This window comes from Pelophylax lessonae (assembly GCF_965119305.1).
Source record: "Pelophylax lessonae genome assembly, chromosome: 5".
Taxonomy (NCBI): Eukaryota; Metazoa; Chordata; class Amphibia; order Anura; family Ranidae; genus Pelophylax; species Pelophylax lessonae.
Window position 1 is genome coordinate 166,379,124 of NC_138772.1, and position 27,778 is coordinate 166,406,901.

A 27,778-nucleotide genomic window follows, 5' to 3' on the forward strand; every position below is an offset into this window, starting at 1 on the left:
GGTAAGTCAAAAAATCCCATTTTCTCTTTCGTTCATTGACGCACATAGCTCCTGATACTTCTTAACCATTGGAATGTCCCAAAGCAGTGTTAAACATGAGAGGTGGGAAAACAGCAGAAAAAAATTCCCAAGGCTAACCATAGCCAAACATAACATGGAGCTCAACCAAAACAACTGGAGCTCACCTGAAAAAAACAATACACCCTCAAAGAGGACCAGGTCCTCTAAACAGTAGCCTGTAAAAAACTTATGGCCAAAAGAAGCATCTGCAGATGCCAACACATCCACTTTATAAAAGTGTGCACAGACAACCAGATCACCAAACCTGCATCACTGATGCCCGATGACAGAAGGCCCGGGAGGCACTAAGCGCTTGAGTAGCGTGTGCCTCATTCAAATGGAAATCAGAGATGACCTTTGGAAGGAACAACAGACAGGGATGATAAACCACCTTAGCTCTGTAAACCAACAGGTAAGAAAACGCCGCCAGCTCTGACACCCTGCACGCAGAATCAATCGCCACCAAAAAGGCCACCTTCAGGGACAACGTAAGCAGGGGAAAATCCAGATATTTTCTAAGGGAGATTCCTGGATAATTGACACCACCAATTTGAGGACCCACAGCGTTAATGAAGACCGCACTGGAGGAACCAAGTGCCGAGCTCCCTGGATAAAGGTACGCACCAAGGAAAGTGTGGCCAATGGACAGTGAAAGAAAACCCCCAAGGCCAAAACCTGGCCCTTGATTGTACTCAGCTACCAAAATGGAGCGAGAAAGAACCCCAAAAGACTCACACCACGCAACAGAAGTCTTCCAAATACAATGGTAGATCTTCCTAGAGGTAGATTTTCTAATCTTTAACAGTGTAGGAATCCCCGAAGCACTAGGAGCATTCGTCAACTGAGGTACCCAGTCGGGGTGCCAGCTGATCCGTTACAAAGTGCAGGTTAGGAATCTTTCCGGAGGAAAAGACCGAAACACGATCTTGCAGTTGGACCGAATGACTTTGTGGACCCACTTAACCTGTACCAGAGAGGCCCAGGGATCCGGAAATCAGTGAAGACGTCCCCCCACCCCAGATACGGGTGAGGGCAACCCTTCATGCAGAGGAAGCCTTGTTCGCAGGTCTGGAAGAGCACCTCGTGGCTAGCCCACTCGTCAGAGTTTGCAACACCAGGATAATAGTAAATACCGGCCTAAGATGAACCGGCCATAGTGAAACCTATGCCGGGCTAGAGCCTCCGCTCTTCTATCAACCGGATTTTTAAAGGCCAAGGACTCGTCAACCGAAATTAAGGTAGCTTTATTTAACCTGGAAACCGGTGAGTCCACTACAGGTGGGACCGCTCACTTTTTAAGCAGGGAATCCTTATAAGGATACCGCATAGCAAAACACTTAGGGACCACAAGAGTGAAATTTTGGACAACCCCACGGTTATGTGACAATGTTGTCAAAGTAAGCAGGAAAGGGAAAACCCCTGCCACAGTGGAAGACCTGTGGTGCCAAAAGGGACCGGCGCTTCTGACGCAGCATCTCTACCATGTCTAAAATTTCACGCTCTGACACAATCAGTGCATCCACCAGCGCCTTTTCATGCACGGCTAGAGGAGCAGAGGAAAAATCCTCACTGTCTGAGCACTCAGAGTGCCAGGACGCAGACCCAGTAGGTTGACTCGTGTCCGCAGCGGCCGAAACAGATTCAGGATCTGATGGACAGATGAGGCAGGGGAGGGTGGTGGACGCTATATACTAAGGTCACCCGAAAAAACATAACAACTAGGGGAGGGCCGCCAACCGCGATCCCGCAAGGGGGACGCTGACCACGGGTCCACGAATGGACCATCAAGTGGACCCTGCAAAAAACAAGGGGGCCTCCGAGCCCCTCCAAAGAGGCCTGCACAATAGGAAATAGCCTCCTGAAAAGATGGCCACCGACCATGACACGGAAGTGCAGGCAGGGTATCCTGATGGTCCAGCAGCGCCAAAAGGGGTAGATACCCTCCACAAAATTGGCCGCATGGTTGCCATCAAAAATTATATGCCCCCACAGCGCGACCCCTTCCAAGGGAGGTGCCAAGCTGGCCGCATGCCACGGTCTCAATTTGTGTGGAGAAGACCCAGTCACAAGTGCACTCATCCCAGCCAGGCTCACTGGGGCAGGCGCCCCCCCCCCACAACAGAGGCTGACTCGACCACATGACCTAGTAGGCGGCAAGTCACTAACCCCCAGGGTAGCAGGGAAACCCTGCTCAACCCCCCAGTTGTGCACCAGGAAAAAACCCAGTCAGCCGCAACTCCAACAAGCCCCCCTTAAGAGCATGTGGCAAAAGCAAGCTCATAAACTCAAGACCCACAGTGACCACCAAATTTTTAGAGGGCGGGGGGAACTCTGGGGTTCCCATCGTCCCAGGGAGGGGCCCACATCCACCCCAAAAACCCTCTAGGGTTGGAGGGGGGGGGACAGCTACTTACCATACCAGAAACAGGGTGGGCACCGCTCCTGACAGACTACCGCTCCATTGGGAGCCAGGAGAAACGCTGCGACACAGGCCAAGGTCAGGTCGTATGCGCCCTCGAGAGACGTGTAACTCGCAGACCAGCCCCCCTCCAGTGGGGCTATGCTGCGGCTGACCTAGTGTGGAGCTGAGGCCTGCGTGCTGGCCAGACTGTGGGACCCTCTGGTTCTAAATTATCCAGTCCGTCGCCCAGTCCGGCAATGGATAGTATATTCTCACAGGAACAAAACAACAAAGATAGGATAAAACAAATCCATTTAAAAGGAAAAGAAAATGCCAGGACAAGAGATCCCAGCAAGGAACTAGGTCCTTACCCCTGACTAGGCAGAAAAAAAAACGAAGTGCCTATAGCTGAGCGTGGGTGTACATCCCCTGAGACTGCACATAGGAATAGTAAAGCTTTTTCCTGCCTAGTGTCCTACTCCTGTAGGTGGCAGCATAACCCGATGGTTAAGAAGAATCAGGAGCTGTGTCTGTCAATGAACGAAAGGGAAATCCTGCCTCCAGGACATGGAGAAGGAGGGGGGGGGGATTTTACCACTCTGTAAATGCCCATTATGTGAGACACTATAGTCATGTGGGCTGCACATATAAGAAAAAGTAGGAAAAGAGCTTAGAAGATAACTGAAACAGGAGCATGCTTCCTAGAGGGCACCAGCTGGTCTACACAATCTCAACCTGCTGTGGAGACGCAGGTATATTTCACTGCACACAAGAAGAATGCTTTAGTGGTTTTGTGAGTATGAACACTCTATTATATATCATGTAATGAGTTTTTCATACTGTGAGTTTAATGACATTTTATTTTAATTTTATTGTTGTAACAAGAGGGCTGCCATGCTACCTGCAATAATATAGATCAGTGTTTATAGGTTTTCTTTATGGAGGTCTGAATAAAGCTATGTTGTAACACCACTGTGCAGCAAATGTAGCTAGGTTCTGAATCTTCACCTAGCTCCCAAAACTGTAAAACTATAGCAATGAACCTGGAAGTCCTCTAGGTTCAGTCAGTACAGAGGGAATCAGGGAGCAGGGTGTTTATACAAGCTAGGAGTGTCATAGGCGTTGTCCAACTCCTGTAGGTGGGTCTGTAAACTCTATAGTACAAGAATGAAGAAATGCTCTGTCTGTCAATGAACGTAAGAGAAGGAAGAGTACCCTCCTCTAACAGGACATCTATCTGCCCGAAAGGGGGTACTGCCCGGGGGGGGGGGGGGGGAGGAGGGGGCAGGTGTTTACATTGTAGTTCTGGCTAGCTCACTAGATTGCTTTAAAAAAGGCCTGGATTCTTTCCTAGGTATATATAATATAAATGGGTACTAATATTTATAGGTATAGTTGATCCAGGAATTATCTGCCTCTCGGGGGATCTGGAAGGAACTTTTTTCCCCTGCTGTAGCAAATTGGATCATGCTTTGCTGGTGTTTTTCGCCTTCCTCTGCATAAACTGCGGGTATAAGATTGTGTATATGGGATTGTATGGTTGTGTTTTCTCTACTGTTTGTTTTTTTTTTTATTGGTTGAGCCAGATGGACTTGTGTCTTTTTTCAACATGACTAACTATTGTGACAGAGCAACAAGGTCACTTGGTCAAATGTGCCCCCCCATAAGGAACACTCACAGGTTGCCCTTAGGTCCAGGAAAGGGCTGTTGCAGTCGAACCTGCGTGTAACTATGGTTCTGCATGCACCTGGTGGCTGCGCTGGGCTGACTTTTAAGCCTCGATATCATCTTTAACTGTTGATTGCAGGTCATGCAGACAGAAGGAAAAAGAAAAAGGGAACCAAGGTTCCCAGCAAGGAGCTTAAATCCTTATTCCTCGACACTAGGCTTGCCTATAGCAAGTTGGGGGTTAGGCCACCATGATGTGATACCCTTGGCCTGTGTTTTGTTTTTGTGCCTAGTGTCCTAATCCTGAAGGTGGTCAAGATATTTACTGTGTTCTCCAATGAATTAAAGAGAAGCATTTATTATTCACAAAGCTTCATTTGATTCTTAAAAATGATTTATTATATTACCGTGTACTGTGGTTGTAGTGTGCTCACATATTCTTTAACAACAGGTATATACTAAACCTGCAGAGAGACAAGGGAATAGCAATTCTAGAATTCTCAGTGGTTAAAACAAGTGTTTTAGGCCCCTTTCACACAGGTGGACAGTTCAGATCCACCTGTCAGTTTTTTTGGCGGATCTGAACGGATTCCCCCAATGCATCTCTATGGGGCATCGGATGTCAGCGGAGACATGTCCGCTGACATCCGATCCGTCAAATCTGGACGGATAAAAACCCGATTTTCCATCTGTCCAGCGGATCGGATTGGAACGGACAGACGGTCTGATCCCATCCGATTCCCCCATCGAGAACAGCGGGACCTGACAGCTGTGTCTCTGCACACTAGCGCGGAGACACAGCTGCCATCCGCCTGCTCAGCGGGGATCGGCGGATCGATCCCCCGCTGAGAAAAAACGGAGTCCACCGACGGACTCCACTGTAGGATAGGGGCCTAAGGGCTCTTTCACACGGTCCGTCTCCGTAGGTGGATCCGTGCTGCTCAGCAGGGATCGATCCGCGATCCTCGCTGAGCCGGCGGATGACAGCTCCGTCTCCGCTTGCAGTGCGGAGAGGGAGGTGTCACAGCCCCCGCTGCTCTCTATGGGGAATCGGATGAGAGCGGACTGCCTGTCCGTTCTCATCCGATCCGATCCCCAGGACAGATGCAAAATAGGGTTTCCATCCGTCCGGATTTCACGGACAGGATCGGATGCGGATGGCAGCGGGTGTCAGCGGACATGTCACCGCTGACATCCGCTGCTCCATAGGGCTGAATGGGGCATCCGATCAGATCCGCCACTGACAGGCGGATCTGATCGGACCGCCCGTGTGAAAGAGCCCTAAGAGATCTCTTTGGCTTTAAAGTGATACTAAACACACACTGTTTAATTTACATTGTCCCTTTTCTTTCTGTATGAGGATGATGGCACTGTACCTATTTTAATTAAAAAACACAAAGTACATTTTTCCTTATCGATATACAGCTGTCACATGACCCAGTTCTTTCCCAGACTGTCTGCAGGGAAATAGGAGGAGCTTCTAGTTCTCTGCTGCTGGTCACATGTTCAAAATAAACGAAAACAGGCTTCGGAATACAGAGTAAAAATAAATATTAATAAACTGTTTTAAATTGGCATACAAAAAACTTACCGTTAGTGTACTGGTAACGGCCTCTCTCTTAATCCTGCCAGGACGGCCTACATATGAGAGATTGTGGCTCCGCCTCACAGGAAACACAACTAATTTGCAGCTGTTAAAAAGGTCCCACCCATCCTTGAGCTTCAGTAATAGAAAAGTACCTTTCCAACCAAACTTTCAAGGGATACAGTTATTCAATAACATACAGCTACACATATATACATATATATACATTTTTATCTCACCACCATCTTGGGCGGGAAGTAGGCCGGCCGTCCTGGAAGGATTAAGAGAAAGGCCGTTACCAGTACACTAACGGTAAGTTTTCTCCTTTCATCCTTCCAGGACGGCCTACATATGAGAGGATAATAAAGGAATCCATACTGGCCTACCTTAGGGCGGGACCACTGCCTGTAAAACCTTTCTGCCAAAGGCAAGGTCTTGTTGTGACAGTACTTCCACACGATAGTGCTTTAGGAAGGTATCTTGGCTGGACCAGGTGGCTGCATGGCGGATCTGCTCCCAGGATGCTCCGGCTTTTTCGGCCCAGGAAGTTGCCATGCCCCTTGTGGAATGTGCCTTTAGATTTGTTGGTGTGGGGGTACCTGACACCTTATATGACATACTAATGGCTTGTTTAATCCACCTAGAGATCGAGGGTTTTGATGCTTGTAATCCCCTCCTTGGTCCAGAATGTAGAACCAATAGGTGGCTAGATCTCTTAAAGCCCTTGGTTCTTTCTAAATATGCTAGAAGGCACCTTCTTACATCTAAGCAATGGAATTTTCATTCTTTTGCACACTTAGGTTTTTCACAGAAAGATGGGAGAACCATCTCTTGATTCCTGTGAAAAGGAAGACACTACCTTGGGTAGGTACAGTGGGTCTGGTTTAAGAATCACCCTGTCTTGGAGAATTCGCATAAAGGGTTCCTTTATGGATAAACTTTGTAAATCTCCCACTCTCCTGGCTGTGGTGATTGCCAACAGAAAAGTTAACTTGATTGACAAAATGTTTAAACTAATTTTGTTCAAAGGTTCAAATGCTTCACTAGATAATGCCTCTAGTACTAGCGTTAGGTTCCAAACTGGAACATTAGTTCTGTTAATTGGAGATACTCTTCCCCGAGCTAACAGAAACCTTTTAATTAAAGGCTCTTTGGCCAGACTTTTGTCTAAAAAACAGAAAGTGCTGCTACCTGTACTTTAAGGGTGTTCACCGCCACCCCCTTATCTACCCCATCCTGTAAAAAATCCAGGATCATCGGGATTGAGGCAGAGGAATCTTTCTTCTGACTCTGCCAAGTACAGAATGTTTTCCAGATTTTGGAATAAATTTTCCTAGTTACTGGCTTTCTACTTGAAAGGAGGGTCTCAATGACTCTGTCTGAGCATCCTTTTTCTTTTAAGATTTGGCGTTCACTACCCAGGCTGTTAACTGAAAGAACTGCGGTCTGGGGTGAATCAGAGGTCGTTGTAGTAACAGGTCTGGAACTTCTGGTAGTTTCCATGGTGCTGTCACGGATAGGGATACCAAGGTTGCAAACCACGTTCTCTTTGGCCACCCAGGTGTGACCAGGATGAGGCGTAGTTGCGGCCATCCGCTGAGTTTCTGCAGAACTCTCGCAATTAGATTCTGTGGGGGAAAGGCATAGGCTAGCCTGAAGGGCCAAGGTTGTGCTAGAGCATCCAAGCCCAGCATGCCCCTCTGTTTTGTCAGAGAAAAGAACTGTCCTACTTTTCGGTTCTGCCGAGTGGCAAACATGTCCACTTCTGGCTGACCAAATTTTTGGACTAGGCGTTGAAAAATTATGGGGTTCAGTTCCCATTCTGCCTGTTTGATGTGATGACGACTGAGGAAGTTCGCTTCCCAGTTGTCCTTCCCTTTTATGTACATGGCTGAAAGGGAAATTACTCTCTTTTCTGCCCAGCTCAGTGTCTCCTGTGCTAAACTTAGCAGAGAGCTTGATCTGGTCCCCCCCTGATGATTCAGGTAAGCTACTGCTGTAGCATTGTCTGAATGGACCTGGACTTCTTTCCCTAGAATGTCCTTCTCGAAGGCTTTTAAGGCCTTTTCCACAGCCTTCAGTTCCCTGTAATTGGAGGAGGCTTGACTCAGCTTCGCATCCCAGGTACCCTGGGTCCCTGCTTCTTTTAGGTGAGCTCCCCACCCCTCGGAACTTGCGTCCGTGGTAATCCTTACGGGCAGCTCTTGACCCCATAGTCGCCCCTCCTCTAGGTTTTGGGGGACTGTCCACCATTTCAGTGACAAAATTACTTGCGGGGACAGTGTAATTTTCTCGTCTATGGAGTCCTGTCTCTTGTTCCAAGAGGCCAGGTGAAAAAAATTGGAGGTCTCTTGAATGTAGTTGGGCCCACTCTACAGCTGGAATACATGCTGTCATTAGCCCTAGAACTCGCATGATCTGTCTCCTGGAACACCAAGGATGAGAGCAGATGTCTCTTACCGCTGAGACCACTTTTTCCACCTTTTCCCTTGGGAGGAAAAGTTTTTTGAGTCTGGTATCTATTTTGTATCCTAGATACACTTGGACCTGTGCTGGCTGTATTGAGAATTTCTCCAAATTTAATAGCCATCCTACCGCTTAAAGAACTGACATCACCTTTTGGGTGTCTGCCATAGCCTGTTTTTCTGATCTTGCAAAGATCAACATATCGTCCAGATATGGGATCAACTTTAGGCCTTGTAGGTAAAGATGGCCTACTACTTCGGCCAAGATTTTTGTAAAGATCCTTGGACTTGCCGCCAAGCCAAAAGGAAGAGCTCTGAACTGCCAATGTGCAGTGCCTTCTTCCGTCACAATGGCGAATCTGAGAAATGCTTGATGTTCCGGATAAATTGGGACATGTAGGTAAGCATCTCTTAAATCCAATGTTGTCATAAAGACATTCTGGCACAGATTTTTTCTGACCGCATAAATGTTCTCCATGGAGAACTTCTTATATATCAGAAATTTGTTTAGTTTCTTGAGGTTTATGACTAGTCGGAATTTTCCTGAGGGTTTTGGCACCACAAATATGTGGGAGTAAAAGCCTTGGAATGCCTGACCCTTTGGTACAGGTGAAATTACCCTCTGCTCCACTAGTTCCTGAATACCCTCTAACAGTGCCTTCCTCTTTTGTTCTATTTTTGAGGGATAGGTCACTGTTATTTCTGGCACCGGCTGTGAGGCAAACTCCAGTCGGTACCCTTCCCGAATTATCTGGAGAATGTAGGGGCTGGCAGAGATGTTTTCCCATTGGGAAGCAAAATGGGTCAGTCTGCCCCCTACCCTGATGCTTGCGTCAGTTGGTTTCTTTGGACTTAGGTCCAGGTTTAAGGAACAATAAGTTGGTTCCTTGTTTTCCCTTTTCAGGACCACCTCTCCTGGCCTGTCCCTTGAAAGGCCTTCTTTGATTTTTGTCCTGGAAGTTCCGAAAGGAATATCTTCCCGTCTTGTCCTTTCTCTTACTGGGAAATTTTTTCCCCTTTCTCTGCAGATCTGGACAAGGCATCATCCAGTCCTGACCCGAACAGCAAAGAACCCTCAAAGGGTAATGCGCAGAGTCTTACTTTGGAGGCTATATCACCTTCCCATGCTTTGACCCAAAGCGCCCTTCTAGCAGAATTTACTAGTGCTGCTGTTTTTGCAGATGCTACTATTGACTCCACAGCCGAGTCTGCTAAGTAGGATACTGCTTTTCCAATCATAGCCAAGGAATCTATCAAGTCTTGTGATCCCGCCATTGTGGGGACATGTTTTGACAGTTCCTTGAGCCAAAAGTCTGCATTCCTGGCCATACAGGTATCAGCTAAGGCTGTAGTCATATTATACGCATTAGAATCCCAAGCCTTTTTTAATAAGAATTCAATCCTGCGATCAATAGGATCCTTAATATGACTAGCATTTTCAAAGGACAAATCTGTTCCTTTTGATAGCTGTGCCAGGGGAGCGTCCAGTTTTGGATTTTTTGTAAATACCTCCAATTCCTGTGGCTCAAAGGGATACCTTCTTTTCCAGCTGTTTGGCCTGGATAAGGAATGCCTAGGGCATTTCCATTCTTGGTGTATTATGTCTTTTAATGACTGGTGAATGGGAATGGTTCTGTACTGGGCTCTTTCCAAGCCTTTGTACACTTTGTCTTTACTGGAAGACTCCTTTACTGGGGTAGAGATTCCTTCAGTAGCATGTACCACTTTAAGGAGACCCTCCATGTATTCCAACGAAAAAAGGTTTTTGTTACTTTTAAACTTCTCTTTTTCCTCCTCACTGTTACTTTCTGAGTCCTTATCCGAACTGGAAGGACCTCCCATGTAACTAGTGCCTTCCCCTGGATCCTCCTGTTCCCTGACTTGTGTTGAGGGAATGGTTTGAGACCCTGACCAGAGAGATGAGGGTCCTCTTGACCACCCACTATCCTGGGAGGATAAGCTATCCTTGGATACTTCCTCTGCTGGGGTTTGAGGGATAGCTGCTGTAGTCCTAAACGACTGAATAGTAGCTAACATTTCCTCTTGCATTGATTTAAGAAAATCTTTCATTAGGATTGATGCTTCCTGCCCTGCTAACTTATTAATACAAGTATGGCATAAGGGCTTTAAGTAAGACTTAGACAATCTAACCCCACAGTTCCCACATTTTTTAGACATGCTAGTGCTGACTGTGGAAGGGGGTCTGGCAGGGGCTTCCTGTGCCAGACCTGTGTATAACACAAGAAGACAAAAAAAAGCCAATAATATCTCTAGTCTACCACTGCGGCTAACATTAGGTCAGGAAAATGGCAAGGTATGCCTGTCTTGCAATAGACAGCAGTCGGCCCACCACCGGTGTAGTCACTTACCCGTTCCTGTCGCCACCTGCGCTGCCGCTTTTTCCTCTGTAGGGAGTGCGGACATCCGTGTCTCTTTTTGGGGCAATTTCAGCCCTCTCGTAGCCGGAGAATCAGCCATGAGCTCACATGGACCCGGCGTCTCCTCCACGCTGTGCCTCTTCCGGGTATCACGCGCTCCGCCTTTTCCGCCGGAACTTCCGGCCTCCATAGCGAGGCTTGAGGCGTGCTCACTGGGGGGAAATTCGAAATCCTTACCGCCCAAAGGAGCTAATGGAGGAGACTTCCTGCAGAGACAACAGGACTTCAGGTATAGAGGGACCTTCACTGTAAGGTAAACCGCACTACCTGGCATGTTGGCGACCTGAAAGTTCCTGTTACCAGGATGCAGATAGGGAGGAACCTGCCATTAGGCCGACCGAAGCTGCCTTCCAGGGGTACCTCTCAGACAGTCCTTTGCCTTCAGGTCAGTAAAAAAAACAAACGTTCCGATGTGAGGTTGGAAACACAACTGAACTGAAGCTCAAGGATGGGTGGGACCTTTTTAACAGCTGCAAATTAGTAGTGTTTCCTGTGAGGCGGAGCCACAATCTCTCATATGTAGGCCGTCCTGGAAGGATGAAAGGAGAAAATATATTTGAAATTAAAGCTTTATTATTTTGTGTAAATAACATGGTATGGACAGATTTCTGCCAGTCACAGGCTGTGTCACACCCCTTCAGTCTGTGTCTTAGAATAAGAGGGAGGTGAAACATGTAATATCCCTTCCCCATTGTGTTTAGCTCGTTAGTGGGCATGGAGGAGGAGGAGGAGGAGGGAGGGAGGGGAGTGGGCTGTCATTTACCACTGTGTATACACCCACATGTGTGACTCTATAGTCATATGGGCTGATCAGATGGGATAGGGAGAAAATGCTCAGCATAGAAACTCACTGAAAACTGAGCATGTGTAGAGTTGCCACCACAGCTGCAAAATCCATGCTGAATTGGTGACATGAACAGAAGGTGGAGATAGAGAGCAGCAGGATCAACCAGTTTTTTTTACAGAATACAGAAAACAAATTCCATAGTGTCTGAGTATGAACAGCATGTAATACAGCATTTATTGATAGTTTTTAAGATGTGGGTTTAGCGACCCTTTAAAGAAAAGGACAGGAAAAGGTTGACATTTAAATATACAGTATAATTAAATATAGAATATTTTTTTTAAAACAGGCCACCTAAAATTGACACTTCACTTACAGATGGGCTCAACTGGGCTAAATCACTCACTGTCTTTTTATATTTTCTGGTTATTCAGCCACTGCATGTACCTTCTGTAGTTTCTGACTCAGTTCCTATTCAACTAGGATTATTAGGTGTTTTCATGGCTTCTGTTGAATTGACTATTAGGAATATAAAAGCGAACAATTAACTGGTGCTACATTTGCAGTGGCCTTTGGCAGTGGTTCTAGACCTGAGAACTCAAGGGCAGAGATCTCACAACTGGAGCATTAGAGGAATTAACAAACCGATTATTTAACTCCCAGGCATCTAAAAAAAAATCTGAAATATTTTATTCTTGAGAGGACTGATATTTTTAAAATGAAATTAAAGAGTAAAACAACACGGCTGTTACTTACACTTATAAAATTACAATTTATTGATAATCACTTTTAAAAAAAGATCATAGAAATGTACGTTTCTGAATGAGTAAAACCAAACACAAACAGTGCCTGTAGAGGTCACTGTATACAACACCAAGAATCATATATTGGTATGGTAAATCTCCATGTGCCTCATGAACATGGCATATACTGTATATACAGTAGTGTGAATGATAATGATTAATTATTATTATAATTATAATTCAAGTTATTTCCGCAGCAACTAGGTTCATCCATAGAGATGCATTTATTGAGTGTTACTTACACTTATATTGATCCCTTGCTTTAAGCCAAAGACCACTGTGTCCAAGAGCTGTGATTAATTCATGGAGATTGATATAATCTATTGGTATTTTCTTTAAAACCATAAAGTTTATAATTGAGGAAGATATGCCCAGACTCTGGTTTGACACAGCACAATTCAACACTTTGTTAAAGAGCAAATTGTACTGGGAAACATTGAATTCAGCTGAAATACAAGAAAAAAACAATTAAAATGTTACATCCTGATCCCAGTGTATTTATGAGGATACAGATCTACATGAAATCCACACAAAAACAGTACTATGACAGGAGTTTAGAACAAGAGAAATTGAACTTTCCAGTCAAAGATTTTTAACTGACACAAAAGCTACGCACTTATGAAAGAGCACCAAACCATCAAGGCCTGCTCAGATTTAACACAGAGGTCTACAGACACAAAACGGAAAATTGAATATCAAATACTTAGCGCAATTTTCCTTTCCTGACGTGCTTCATGTCAGCCACATCCGGGTAAGCCCAGCCCACCCTCATGCCATCAGGACCTAACTCATGAATTTGACCCCCAAGCCCATGAACTTTGTCCATAGGGTGGGAGTCTGTGCTGACATGGAGCTCGTCAGGAAAGAAAAATTGCAGTAAGTATTTGATATTCAATTTTCCTGACAGCTCCATGTCAGCCACCTTTGGGAGGGTGGGATGATACTATTATCAGTTTAAATATGGCCACCGGCCAAAGAAATTATAGTTTTGCCAAAATCCACCATAGTTAATACAGACAGGTCAATACAGTAGTGAGAGACAAACGTATGCATGGATGACCAGGTTGTTGCCTTGCATATGGTTTCTGGAGAAATCCGACTTGCGACTGCCTATGACGTTGAAACGCTCCTCGTAAAGTGAGCAGTTATTCCCTCTAGAGGTGCCAACCCCTTGTTTTTGTATGCCATAGCGATGGTCTTCACGAGCCAGGAGGCGATAACCCTGCTGGAGGCTTTGTACCCTTTGCATACTCAGTCAGGGTTTACGAATAGGCAGTCTGAAAACCTGTCTGAGTTACTCTTTAATGTTCTGCCCATGTCCAGTGGGCTGATTTCTTGACCTAGAAATAGGTGGGCAGCACTTTCCTGACTTGGTTGCTACCTTAGGGATGAAGTCTGGCATAATGCGTACTCCTGGAACTTCCACCAGACTCTTTTATAAATGCTGTTTGTGCTACACATGCGAGCCTTCATGAGGGTTTGCACAACCTCTGCAGAGCAACCCATATTTAAGGAATCTCTGCCTTTCAATATCCAGGCTGCTAACTTGAGTCTCTCCGGTCCTGGGTTCATAAGTGGGCCCTGGAATTGGAGATCTGGCCTCATCAATAACAAACGAGGAGCCCTGACACTCATCTGTAGAAGCAGGGAATACCAAGGGCGTTTGGGCCAGTCTGAGATTACTGCCAGCACCGTAACCTCTTCCTATTTTAGTCTGTCCAGAAAGAACAGAATCAGAGGCACGGGGGGTGTGGTGAAAGACTGACGCTGTCCAAAAATTCCACCTCGATGTCAGTGCATCCATCATGGCTGCATGTGGATGATTCCCTTTCGCACAGAATCTGGGGAGTTTCGTATTGCCCGGAGACACAGATGTCTATTTCCAGAAGAAAAGACCAGGCTACAAGTGCCCTGAACACTTGCGTCAGTAGGGACCACTTGTTGTAGTGCATTGCGGTCCTTGTGCGGTAGCCCACCTGAAGGTTGACGGGTCCGGGTAAATATACTGCCGAGAGGAGAAGCAAATTCTCCTGGGCCCAGCTCATTAAAGGTTCTACCTCCTCCAGGAGGGACCGACTCTGTGTGCCACCCTGCTTCTTGACAGCTACGGCTATATCAAGAATATATATATATATATATATATATATATATATATATGTATATATTCTGTCTTTATGACACCTTAGGATCATTTTGTTTACCTACCTTCCGTGTCCCCACACATACCCCTCTTGTTTCTCGCGCCTTCTATGTCCGCCCGGGAGGCACTGGCTATATCCCCAGACAGGTGTGTCTTTCTCGCTTGACATGTAGTACACCAATGTGATAATATGAATCTGAGTACTATGTCAGTAACTGTTGTTTTGCTTATATTTAAGAAATCTCTGATAAAAAATGTGGTCCTGAAGAAGCACGTTGCGAACCACGTAGACCTACAGTTCAGATAGGATTCTGCAAATCTACATATATATACTACGACATTGTGATTGTGCTAAAAATAACCTACACAATTTCTCCCAGTGATTCCTTGAGGACACCTGGGTTAGAAATAGTCTTAGGTTATTAATTTTAAGAATGTTGTTTTTTTGGTTTTGGTTCTGTGTTATATATGTTATGAATGAGGATTGTCTGTTTTGTCCTCATTTTTAATCTGTTTTGAATAAACTTTATAATTTTACTAAAATTGTGAGTCGCAATGATTCATCTCATGGTGTGCCTCAGAAAGTCCAGTCCTTTTCTTGTGCAGAACAGGCTGTTGGTTTTATACTTCGGCCTGTAGCCTTCACAACCTTTTCTTTTCTCATTTATGGATGATGGCACTATTTGGGTAGTTCATTTTCTTTTGTTATAGGATACAGCTGTAACATTGTCCATCTTTAGGAGGACTGAGCCCCCACAGATTATCGGGGCGAAGGCCAGGAGAGCTTGATATGCCGCCCTCAGTTACAATTTGTTGGAAACAATTTTGTTTGTAGGATGAGGCCACCTGCCTTGAGCCCCCTGGTCTCTGCAAACAGCCCCCCATCCTGTCTTGCTGGCGTCTGTGGTGATCACTATCCAGGATGTTAGGAGAAGAGTGACTCCGTCGTAGGTTCCTCTTCTCTACATACCAGGCCAGACTCTGTCTCATGGACTGTGTCAATGGAATGCTCTGGTCAGTGTCACCTGCGGGACCAAGTGACGGGGAGCGCACCGCAGAGGTTGTGAACCCAACGGCTGACTGCTGAGGGTCGATGGCTCAGAGAAGCAGCTACACAGGGTCACAGCCACGGTCCTGGACAGAGAGCTAGAGCATAGGATTCCCCAAGGCGCAGAGTAAGAGCCAGCAGGTTTTCACCAGAGCCTGGTGAGATGGTGAGGGTGGACTTGGCTAAAGCGGACTCCAGGTAACGGCCACTAGGGTCTCCCAGCTCATAGCTGGCTCTGATGGATGGAGAGGAAGCAGCAGTACAGGACCACAAGGGATAGTTAGGAGAACAAGCCAAAGGTTGGGGGATCAAGCAGACAGGGATGGTCAGGTGAAAAAGCCAAAGTTTGTACATAGAGGTCAGATGTAGAGCACACAGCATGAAACATTCAGGGAAGTCTTCACACAATTGCTGCTCGGACAAAGCTGGCTTGCAATGCACGGGTTATTATAGTGTTTCCTGTTAGAGGCTGGGGCCATGCAGAGAGAAGATTACTTAAACACACAGGTGTGAGAGCACGGTCCCTAAAGCTGATACACAGACCAGAGAGATAAGCAGACAGTCAGGGCATGAAACATTACTGCAGCTTCATGACAGTACCCTCCTCTTACAAGGCCCACCCTCCCCCGCTTGGGCCCAGGCTTGGAGGGGAACCTCATATGAAACCTCCTCAAAAGGCGAGGCACAAAAACATCAGATGCAGGGATCCAAGACCTCTCTTCAGGACCAAAACCTTTCCGATGCATGAGGTACTGAAGAATGCCATTACAGAGCCGGGACTCCAGAATTTGACTAATCTCATACTAATTATCCTCAGAGACCGGAACCGAGGTAGAGAGAGGACTAGAGATCCTATTGAGAACTACTAAAGGCTTCAGAAGGGAAACATGAAAGGAGTTTGATATCCTGAGGCCTTTAGGGATCTGAAGCTTAAAACAAACCGTATTTAGCTTAGAAATTATATTGTAAGGGCCAGTGCTTGATGTTCCTGGTGGAAAGCCAGAGTTTGTCTCCTGGCTGTAGAGAAGGTGGCATATGCCTGAGACGGTCGGCAAAACCTTTTAATTTGTTGGCAGCTGCCCACAGGGATTCATTAATGTCACCCCAAATAGAACTGGATGATTTTTGAACCGTAGCCAAAGCTGGAATATCTGGAACACCGGTCATACGATAAGGGAGCGGAGGGTGTCTTCCATAAATTGTGAGAAGGGATGTTATCTGAGAACCGATGTTAACATGAATATTGTGAGAGAATTCTGCCCATAGCAGTAGAGAGGACCAATCATCATGATGAATAGAGACTAAGGTGCAGAGAAAGAACTGTATCTCCTGATTAACTCTCTCAGTCTGTCTATTGGATTGAGGGTGGTAAGAAGAGGAAAAATCCAAGATAATATTGAGGGATTTGCAAAAGGCTCTCCAAAAGCAAGATGTGAATTGAACACCCATCAAAAACAATATGGGAAGGAACCCATTGGAGGCGGAAGATTTCTCAAACAAAAATGGGAACCAGAGCAGGAGCAGAAGGGAGAACAGAGAGACCAGAAATAGGAACAAAATGAGCCATCTTGGAGAACTGATCAGTTACCACCCAAATGACCGTATCATTCTCAGACGGTGGAAGATCGGTGATAAAGTCCATGGCAATGTGAGACCAGGGCTCCATCAGGATGGGTAAGGCATGAGAAGACCAGTAGAAGCTTGCGTGGAGGATTTAGACTGGGCACAGACATGACAAGCCTTAACGTAGTCTTTGACATCTGAACGGAGATTAGGCCACCAGTATTAGTGACTGATGAAAAGGAAGGATCGGAGGAATCAAGCATGACCTGCCACCTTGGAATCATGTCCCCAATGAAGGATCTTAGCTCAATGGAGATGAAGGTCTTGCCAGGAGGAATTTTTGACTCCAGAGTGGTAGAATGGGCTAGAATGCATAAGGCAGGAATAATCGGCTAAGGTTGAGAGATGGGCTCCTCATCCAGAGTGTCAAATGTCCTAGAGAGTGCATCAGCCTGACTGTTGCAGCAACCAGGTTTGTACGTAATAGTGAAATTAAAACGGGAAAAGAAAAGACTCCATCTGGCCTTTCTGGGATTCAGATGTTTGACATTCTGTAAGTACTGCAGATTTTTATGATCATTTAAGATTGTTAAGTGAGAGGAACCCTCCAAGAGATGACGCCACTCCTCTAACATCAATTTAATTGCAAGAAGTTCCCGTTTGCCAATAGCGTAATTTTTCTCTGCCTGAGAAATTTTCTTGGAGAAAAACGCACATGGTTGACATCTCCCATGAAAGGTTTGAAGAAGCACAGCTCCCACCCCCCGTCGAAGAAGCATCCACTTCAATAAAGAATGGCTCCCCAGGATTAGGTCTTCTTAAGAGAGATCCAGAAACAAAGGCCTGTTTTAACTCATGAAATGCAGAGACAGCTGTTGAAGGCCACTCCTTGGCATTCTCACTATTCTTGACCAAGGCGATAATCAGTGCAGCAATGGAAGAATAATTCCTAATAAACTGTAATAATTTGTGAACCCAAGAAAGCATTGTGTCGCTTTGAGGTTGGCAGGGAAGAGAGCAGTTAGTATTGGCTGAGACCTTTCCAGGATCCATACGAAGACCCAAATGAGAGAAAAACCGCCTAAAAATAGGACCTCAGAACATTCAAAAGAACACTTTTCCAACTTGGCATAAAGATTATGCTCTCGAAGGCGCTGGAGTACATGGCTTCTATGAACAACCAGGTTTTCAGAAAAGATGGGAATGTTATCCAGATAGAGGACAACAAATTGATATAGCAGATCCCTGAAGATTTCGCTTATCCTAACGTAATTAATATCAATAATCATAGGTGAATAATTAATATTGTGCTTAATCAACAAAAAACTGAATTTTTGTAAAATCTTACCGTAAAATTCCTTTCTCTGAGTCCTCCGACAGTCGCCGCCCCTCATACAGTCTTCACCAATGGGTATTGACTTCCTCTCTGCAGGAGTAGCTAGGCATAAGACTTGTTAAAAACAAAAGCAATTAACATAGACACACCCATGGGGGCTGTCCCACTGGTCAATACCCCCCTGCAGTAAGCCATCCCAACTCAGTTTGGTAGCATAGCAGTAAGTGTACAAGAAAACCCCAAAAGAGGGGCGGGGGGCGGCGACTGTCGGAGGACTCAGAGAAAGGAATTTTACGGTAAGATTTTACAAAAATTCAGTTTTCTCTTACGTCCTCCGACAGTCACCGCCCCTCATACAGTCTTCACCAATGGGATGTCCCAAAGCAGTGTAGACACGAGGGGTGGGAGACGCAACCGTACAAAAGGCAAAGCAGTACCCACATCAGAAAAAGGAACCTTACACGCACAGTAAAAACCTTCTGGGCAACAGAAAAGGCTGAACAGGAGCAACAGCCCAGGAAAGCAAATAACCCAGGGGGTAAACAACCCCAACAACCAAAGACCCACAAAATAACAAGGGTCCCCTATGGCACTGCCGCACAGAGAACTTTGCGGCCAAAGGAGGCATCAGCTGACGCCAGAACATCAATCTTATAAAATTTGGAAAAGGTGTGCACCGACGATCAAGTCGCAGCCTTGCACACCTGGGCCACCGAAGCCTGATGACGGAAGGCCCAGGACATACTCATCGATCTGGTAGAGTGTGCCTTAACCGGGAAGGGCAGAACCCGTCCCTTCAAAGAATAGGCCTGGACAATCGTCTGTCTGATCCATACCCTTCAGAGGTCCCTCAGGAAGACAAAGAGGGAATCCGACTTCCGAAAGGATTCAGTAAAAAATAAACAAGGAGGCTGGCGCTCTGAAGCACTGGGAAACAGCTAGTGTGCAAGCAAAATCATGAAGCGAATAAAAACAGAAAGCAATATATAACACAGATACCTATATAACAATAGGCTGGGGTGAAGTCCATGTAATGAGGGAATGGTGAACCATGAAATGAAGGTCTGCACGAAGGGCCGGCTCTGCTGCACAGGAAGTCAATCTGTCAAAAGGATGAAGCAAAAAAACAAGCGGAGCGCCTCTAAGTGCAATACGTTTAATGGAAGTAAAACATACAACAGGTGGTAACTCACTAGATGTGGATGAAGTGACGGCTCAAAACAAACGTCCTGGGGTCAAGCTGTCCATGTGGCTGCTGCCGGGAGGAAGGATGTTGAGAGGATCTGATCCGGTAGATGAAGCAGCGGGGAGATGCCGGCTCTATCTTCCCCGGGACCGGGCTCTCAAGGCAGGCGGGGACTCAGCTTCAGCCGTAGGACGTAAGCACGGTCAGGGGTGCACACGATGCGTTTCAGAGCGTGCGCCAAGCTCGTGGAGAGCGTGCGCGCTCTTTTTTCAAGTGTAGATGCGGTGACCGCTGTGAGCCAACAGATTTGTACACACGCAATGTGTGAATGGGAGTGTGCACAGGCCAACCAACCAATGAAAAGGCATGGCGGCCATATTGGAGCACACAACCCATACATGATAACAAATAATTGAATGACCATACAATATACTGATATTATAAAGGGGACCGTGGCAATATAAAAAATATATAAAAAAAATATATAAAAAAATATATATATATTGTTATATGTGTACATATGCAGACCAAAGGACTTATGTTGTGTAATGTTTTATAATAAAAAATTTATTGAAGATATGTTTTAAAATGTATCTGAAAGATATATATATAGGAATATATATGTGTATATGTATATTTTTTTTCAAGGATTAAAAATAAAAGAAATAGAAAGTAAAAACAATGTAGCTGAACAAGATCTATTAGGTAGTTATTGTACGTCTAATAGGTGCATATAGATAAAAAGAAAAAAAGAGAGGAAACAGACCTCCATAGACACCTCAAAAAGGACATAGAAGAGGATTATAAAATAGTACTAATTTCAAGTTCCTCATTAAGGCCATGGGGCTTTAATGTATTCAAAGAAAAGATCCAAAAAGTCTCGCGTTCGCAGAGTCTAGAGAACCGCTGAGCCTCTGGTAATTTATTGGAGATGGCCTCCAATAAAAAAAAAACCAAATCTACAGAAGGGCTTAGAGTTTGGGTTATTGAGGCCATCTCCAATAAATTACCAGAGGCTCAGCGGTTCTCTAGACTCTGCGAACGCGAGATTTTTTGGATCTTTTCTTTGAATACATTAAAGCCCCATGGCCTTAATGAGGAACTTGAAATTAGTACTATTTTATAATCCTCTTCTATGTCCTTTTTGAGGTGTCTATGGAGGTCTGTTTCCTCTCTTTTTTTCTTTTTATCTATATGCACCTATTAGACGTACAATAACTACCTAATAGATCTTGTTCAGCTACATTGTTTTTACTTTCTATTTCTTTTATTTTTAATCCTTGACTAAAATATATATACACATATATATTCCTATATATATATCTTTCAGATACATTTTAAAACATATCTTCAATACATTTTTTATTATAAAACATTACACAACATAAGTCCTTTGGTCTGCATATGTACACATATAACAATATATATATATTTTTTTATATATTTTTTTTATATATTTTTTATATTGCCACGGTCCCCTTTATAATATCAGTATATTGTATGGTCATTCAATTATTTGTTATCATGTATGGGTTGTGTGCTCCAATATGGCCGCCATGCCTTTTCATTGGTTGGTTGGCCTGTGCACACTCCCATTCACACATTGCGTGTGTACAAATCTGTTGGCTCACAGCGGTCACCGCATCTACACTTGAAAAAAGAGCGCACACGCTCTCCACGAGCTTGGCGCACGCTCTGAAACGCGTCGTGTGCACCCCTGACCGTGCTTACGTCCTACGGCTGAAGCTGAGTCCCCGCCTGCCTTGAGAGCCCGGTCCCGGGGAAGATAGAGCCGGCATCTCCCCGCTGCTTCATCTACCGGATCAGATCCTCTCAACATCCTTCCTCCCGGCAGCAGCCACATGGACAGCTTGACCCCAGGACGTTTGTTTTGAGCCGTCACTTCATCCACATCTAGTGAGTTACCACCTGTTGTATGTTTTACTTCCATTAAACGTATTGCACTTAGAGGCGCTCCGCTTGTTTTTTTGCTTCATCCTTTTGACAGAAAGGATTCAGTGGACGACTGAATCGCTCTGACAAAATCCAAGGAATGCAACGCAACCTCCTTGGGATGTTTAGGCTTCGCACAGAGCGAAGGCAACACAATGTCCTCATTTAGGTGAAAATCAGACACCACTTTTGGAAGAAAGGAAGAGTTAGGTCGCAAGACCACCTTATCCTTATGAACCACCAGGTACGGGGAGCGGCAAGACAACGCCGCCAACACCGACACCCTGCGAGCCAAAGTGATCGCCACTAGAAAGGCAACCTTCTTAGACAGCAGAGGCAACGATATCTCCCGGATGTTTTCAAAGGGAGGACACTGTAACACGGACAGAACCAAGTTCAAGTCCCATGGAGGTAAAGGCACCCTCCGGGGAGGGGCCAAATGTCACACACCTTGAATGAAGGTGCGAATTAAGGAATGAGACGCCACAGGGCGTGGAAAAAGAACAGCCAGTGCAGATACCTGGCCCTTTATCATGGCCAGCGCCAGGCGCTGGTCCACACCAGACTGGAGGAAAGCCAACACTCTTGTCACCGGGTATGAGCGAGGGGAAAACCCCCTGGACTCACACCAGGCAAAATAAGCTTTCCAGGTACGGTAATACATTTTTACCAGACTGTAACGCTCCTGCGTTTCTTATATGGTGTGGATTTCCAGCTGCAGAAATAGATCCACGTCAGTAGTCATGTAAGAGATATGCTGAGATACCATTCCCAACCTCAATGACTCATCATGTGTGGAAGGTCTTATTTCAGCCAGTAAATACACACAGTTAGCAAGCTGGTTCCTAGAATGACTTTATGTATGTGGTAACACAATGATGAAGGTTGAGGGATAGGTTGAGTGGAGGTGATAGGTGATAGACACTTGAAGGTGAGACAGTAGCAGATGGATGCAGGAAGGTTTAGCAATGTTGTATGATAGCAGATGATAGAATAGCAGGTGGACATACAAAAGAGATCAACCCAGTGCAGAAAAGTAGCAGTAGTCTCAAGAGCTAGCAATCTAGTTTATGCAGATGTAATAAACAGTCTTTACTATGCAGAGCTAGATAGTGTAAGCTTAGTATAAGTTTATAGAGAATTCCCCTGCGGGGTACTTAGCACTATTAGCGATACAGCCGAAGGGTGGTTCAGGAGAGGCGGATGATCCAGTAGCGGGATAAAGGGATCAGCGCAGCGAGGTTCCGTCAGCGAAGTAAGCTTGCAAGCATGGAAGCTTCAAGCAAGGTTAGCATCCAAGTAAGGGTGTTTGAACGAACACATGTGAGTGAGAACCGACGCCTTAAATAGCCATCTAGTCCGGCGCTGAGTGATGACAGCTCCAGTCTTAAAGGTGTATGCGCACCTTTCCAAAAGTAAATGGTAGGGCGCATACACTTGTGGAAAGTGTAATTTAGGGTACCAAAGGTACCGGAACATTACACAGACGAGGCTTTTCTAGCCTTGATTAAGGTAGGAATGACCTCTGGGGAAAGACACCTGTCTCTCAGGACCTGGCTTTCAACAGCCAGGCCGTTAAAGCCAGCGACTGTAAAGCAGGATGGAAGATCGGTCCCTAAGACAGAAGATCTTCCTGCATTGGAAGCCGCCAAGGACACTCGACGGCCAGTCCGGCGCCACCAGAGTCACCAACTTCGGTTCCGAAGCCAATCTGCGAAGGAACCTGGACAATAACTGAATCGGAGGAAAGGCATATATCAGATGATACTGATGCCAAGGGGCCACCAGCGCATCCGAGGTTTCTTGCCACAAACCTTTCCACCTTGTTGTTCAGCCGAGACGCGAACAGATCCACATCCGGGGATACCCACATCGCACACAGCATTTGGAAGACCTCCGGGTGTAGGGACCATTCCCCCTGATCGAGGGTCTAGCGGCTCAGATAATCGGCCTGCCAATTCTCCACACCTGGAATGTGAACTGCCGAAATCGCCGGGACATGAGTCTCGGCCCAAGTCAGAATACCGGTTACCTCCCGGGCCGCCCGGGCACTCCTGGTGCCCCCTTGGTGGCTGATGTAAGCCACCGCGGTACATTCCTCCTCCGACCAAGTGCCCTGGGCAGACAGGTTGCCCAGGGCTCCACCCCAGCCCGACAGGCTGGCATCCGTGGTAATCACTGTCCACAGTAACGGTCAGGAGGATTTCCCGTCCGACACAGCCGGGGACTGAAGCCACCCCAGAAGATCCATTATGGTCTGTCGACTCAACGAGACACACAGATCCAAGGACTGAGGTAGCCTGTCCCACCTGGCCAGGATCTCCGCTTGGAGAGACCACGTGTGAAACTGAGCAAATGGTATCGCCACGAAGGCTGACACCATCAACCCCAGGGACCGCATACAAGTCCTGAGTGACGAGACTTAGTTGTCCCTGAGGGACCTGATCTCGTTCTGCAAGGTCCGGAGCTTGTCCTCCGGCAGAAACACCTTTGCTTTAGCAGAGTCCAGAACCATTCCCAAATAGGGAAGACGAACCGAAGGAGACAAAGTCGACTTCTGAACGTTGATGGTCCAACCGAACTCCTGGAACGTCTGTACCGTAGTCGACAGATCGCGCAACAGGCTCTGACTTGCACTCGATCTTAACAGGAGATCATCCAGATATCCCAAGACCGCAATGCCCTGTGCCCTCAACAGGCCCAAAACAGGGGCCAGCACCTTGGTAAAGACCCTTGGAGCCGAAGCGGGACCGAAAAGCAACGCTACGAACTGATAGTGGTCATCCGCTATGGCAAACCGGAGGAACCTCTGATGGCCTTCGAAAATGGGGATGTGCAGGTAAGCATCCTTTAGGTCGATAGAGGCCAGGAAGTCCCCTGGACTCAGGGAGGCCACCACCGAGCGGAGGGATTTCATACGGAACTTTCGAACCCGCACGAAGCGGTTGAGAGCTTTCAAGTCCAGGATCGGATGCACCTTGCCCTCCTTTCTGGGCACAGATTCGAGTAAAACCCCCGAAACCTGTCCCGATGAGGCATCGGGACGATCACCCCCTGGGCAAGGAGATCCTGCACCGCTTGATGCAGGTCCTACAATCGCCCTGGGGTCAAACGAAGATTTGAGGGAAAGAATCTGTCCGCCGGCCGCGAAAGGAATTCGATCTTGTATCCCGATCAAATGATTTCCTGAACCCACCTGTCCGGAATTCGGAGCAGCCAAGGTTGGAGGAAACCACGCAAACGTCCCCCCACCCCTGAAACGGGTGAGGGCGTCCCTTCAGGCAGAGGCGGATTGAGCAGCCGCACCGGGTTGGCCGGTCTTTTGCTTGCCCATCCAGGGCTTCTTCTGGCCACCGTGGCCCTTGAAGGGTTTCCCCTTGTTTGGTGTCTGGAAGGCACGAAAGGACCCCTGATTGGGTCTAAAGGCGGGACCCCGCTTACCGCGAAAAGGCTTGTTCTTCGGATTCTGGGGCAGCAGAGTGCTCTTGCCCCCAGTGACTCCTTTTACCAAAGTATCTAAGGCCTCGCCAAAAAGACGAGACCCTGCATAAGGAAAATCAGCCACCGTTTTCCGTGAAGTCTGGTCAGCCGACCAGCTCTTCAACCAGATCAGTCGACGGTTGAGTACCGCGACACTAGATAGACGCGCAGCCAAAGGGGCCTCATTCAAGGTCGCATCGCACAAATACATGACCCCTTGATGAATTTGGTCCACCATGTCCAGCGTAGCAGGGGGGACAGAATCAGACACTAGAGTGCGCCTGAGCACCTTAGTCCAATCCGCCACCGCCTGAGCCACCATGACAGAAGCGAAAATAGGTTTGAGCAGAGAACCCGCCACCATGTAGAAATGGCAGGCCAGAGACCCCAACCTCCTGTACGTAGGATCCTGGAACACCGGGGTATCCTCAGTGGGAACCAAGGTAGCCTTGTTTAGCACGGCCACAGTGTGGTCCACTTGGGGAGCCACACACCAGCGCGAATCCGTAGAAGGCGCAAAAGGGCAGAGCAGTTGAAACCATTTAGGCACCGTGAAGGGGCGTTTGAAACTGCGCCATTGTTCATTCACTGTGTGATGAAACTCAGCAGGGCAGGGAAACACCTGCGCCAACTTGCGGGACCGATGTGTACCAAAAGAGGACCCAATGCCCGGAGGAGTGGGCTCATCCTCCAAATGTAGGGTTTCTTTTACAGAAGAAATTAACGCATCCATAGCTGCGCGTTCTTCGGGTGACCCGGGGGGGAGAATAATCCACCCCCTCCACCTTCTCAGGACCCTCCAGCGGGTCCTGAGAAGAGCGAGACCCTGACAAGGGCACGCCACCCACAGCAGCCATATCCCCATCTGAATCAGAAGAGAAAGACATCCTAGGCCTTTTTCTAGCAGCTCGTTCAGCCATCAGCACCTCCATTTTGGACACTAAAGTCGCCACCACAACGGCCAAATTAGGCATAATGGGGGGTTCAGCAGAACTGGGTTCCCCCACCAAGGCTGGGGGGAATGTGCTGTCCTGAGATTCCATTGCAGATGTGAAAGGTACTGGCCCTTTAAGAGCGCTGCGGACCCCGCAGCCCACCGCTATATATACTGTGTACACAGACCCCCACAGGGACGAAGCTTAGCCAGAAAGGATAAAACAGAGGAAATATGGAAAGGACAGTCTGCAGAGCCCCACAGAGTGTTACCACACCGATCGCTGCTCCAGAGGAAAAGGAAGTGAGGTCGCCATCTTGAAGTGTTTCTTCTTCACATGGCTGTTTAGCCACCTGAGGTCTATCACTGGCCTCCAGTCTCCTGACTTCTTTAGTACCAAGAATAGCGGTAAACAGACTCCTAAGAAGTGCTCTCCAGGAAACTGGTTCTACCGCTTCTTGTTGGAGGAGTGTGTACTTGGTTTTTTGAGAAATTCCGAGAAGCGTCCTGTCTTTATAGTGGAAAGCACCCAACGTTCTTGAACGCTTTCTCTCCATACTCACTAAAAGTTGCGCAGATTGGCTCCCACAGGACAAGTATGGACAGGGACACCATTAAACTATTTCTGGGCCTCCCTGCATGCAAAAGTGGTTGCTCTCTTTTGTTTTGCCCCAGAGGGGGTTACTCCAAAGCCTGTGGAATTCTCTCCCTGGCCTATAGGCTCCCGCTTCTCTCTCTCTTGCTCTAGCGGGCCTACCAAAAGGTTGAATTCTTCTGGCGGAGTAACCTTCTATCCTAGGGAATAAAGCCAGGCTTTCCCAGTGTTGCCCTGACAATTGCTGTATTTAGTTTGTCACCTAATAAGGACCCTCCCTCAAAAGGGATCCCACACGAGCCTTGTTTAGAAGATGGGTCTGCCACCCAAGGTCTGAGCCATAAAGGGGGCCTTGCTGCGACTGCGTTAAGCATCACGTATGCAAGGGATTTAATTATGACAATAGTGGCTTCGGCCATAAACCCGGCTGTCAGCCTTAGTTTGTTGAATGAAGCAATGATCTCGGTTTTACCACAATCACTGGAAAAGGCTGACTCTGAGTTGTTTATCCAGACCTCCATGACTCTGGAAATCGCTACTAGGACTATCGATCGTTTGCATGCCCATCCCCGCAGCAGTGTAGACTTCTCTCAGGTCTAAGTCTACCCTCCTGTCGAGAAGGTCTCTAAAAGAGACTGCGTCCTCGAGTGACAGCGCAACGTGCCTGGCTGAACACATAAGGGCTGCCTCGACCATGGGTGGGTCTTCCAGATGTTTTACATCCTCTTTCTTAAAGGGGTACATCTTAGGCAAGGCAGAGATTTCTTCTCTGTTTGTCTACACTCATCCTCTATTACATTTTTAATTTCATTCATGAAGGGAAAGCTGAGGCCTTCTCTCCTCATGTTCTTAAAGTAGCAGCGCTGTTTCCTCAGCGGCTCTTCCGCTTCATCCGACCACTGCAAGGCCCTCCTTATATCTTTCTTTCTTTTTACTAGGTTGAAGTCAAACCCTTCATAACTCGCGTCCTCTTCTTCTACTAAAGAGCCTTCAGATGCTGACCTAGACAGTGCCTGAGGTTCTTTAACCCCATTGTTTAATTAAGGAGTAGCCACATGGGACGAGGAAGGGGCCAGCTGTAGCTACTCAGCAAATGATTTCAGTGTGTCTTTGAAAGCTTCTTTCATAAGGGACACAATTTCTTCCTTCCCTGCTTTGGTCGCATTTCTAAGGCAGGCTTCCCAGACACTATTGCCTGGAAGTGACTCTTTCGGACAAGCCCAGCACATTCGAGGCCCAGGTTGTGGGTGGTGGGAGGGGCTCCGGGTCCTCGCAGGAGAGCTACGATGTCTAGATCTTGATCGAGCATGTTGATCCACTGACCTATCTCTGCTGGCTG

The 27,778-nt window shown here is 46.8% G+C and overlaps 1 protein-coding gene across 1 annotated transcript in view; it reads right to left on the bottom strand.

Annotated features, from left to right (window-relative positions):
* The window catches only part of TOPAZ1 (testis and ovary specific TOPAZ 1), a gene marked incomplete at its 5' end in the record, with an annotated part of 460,121 nt that overhangs the window by 45,727 nt on the left and 386,616 nt on the right, over positions 1 to 27,778 (bottom strand). The window contains one exon of the mRNA XM_082257639.1: positions 12,447 to 12,650. Within this exon, the coding sequence (XP_082113765.1) occupies positions 12,447 to 12,650 (204 nt within the window). The remainder of the gene's footprint in view (positions 1 to 12,446; positions 12,651 to 27,778) is intronic.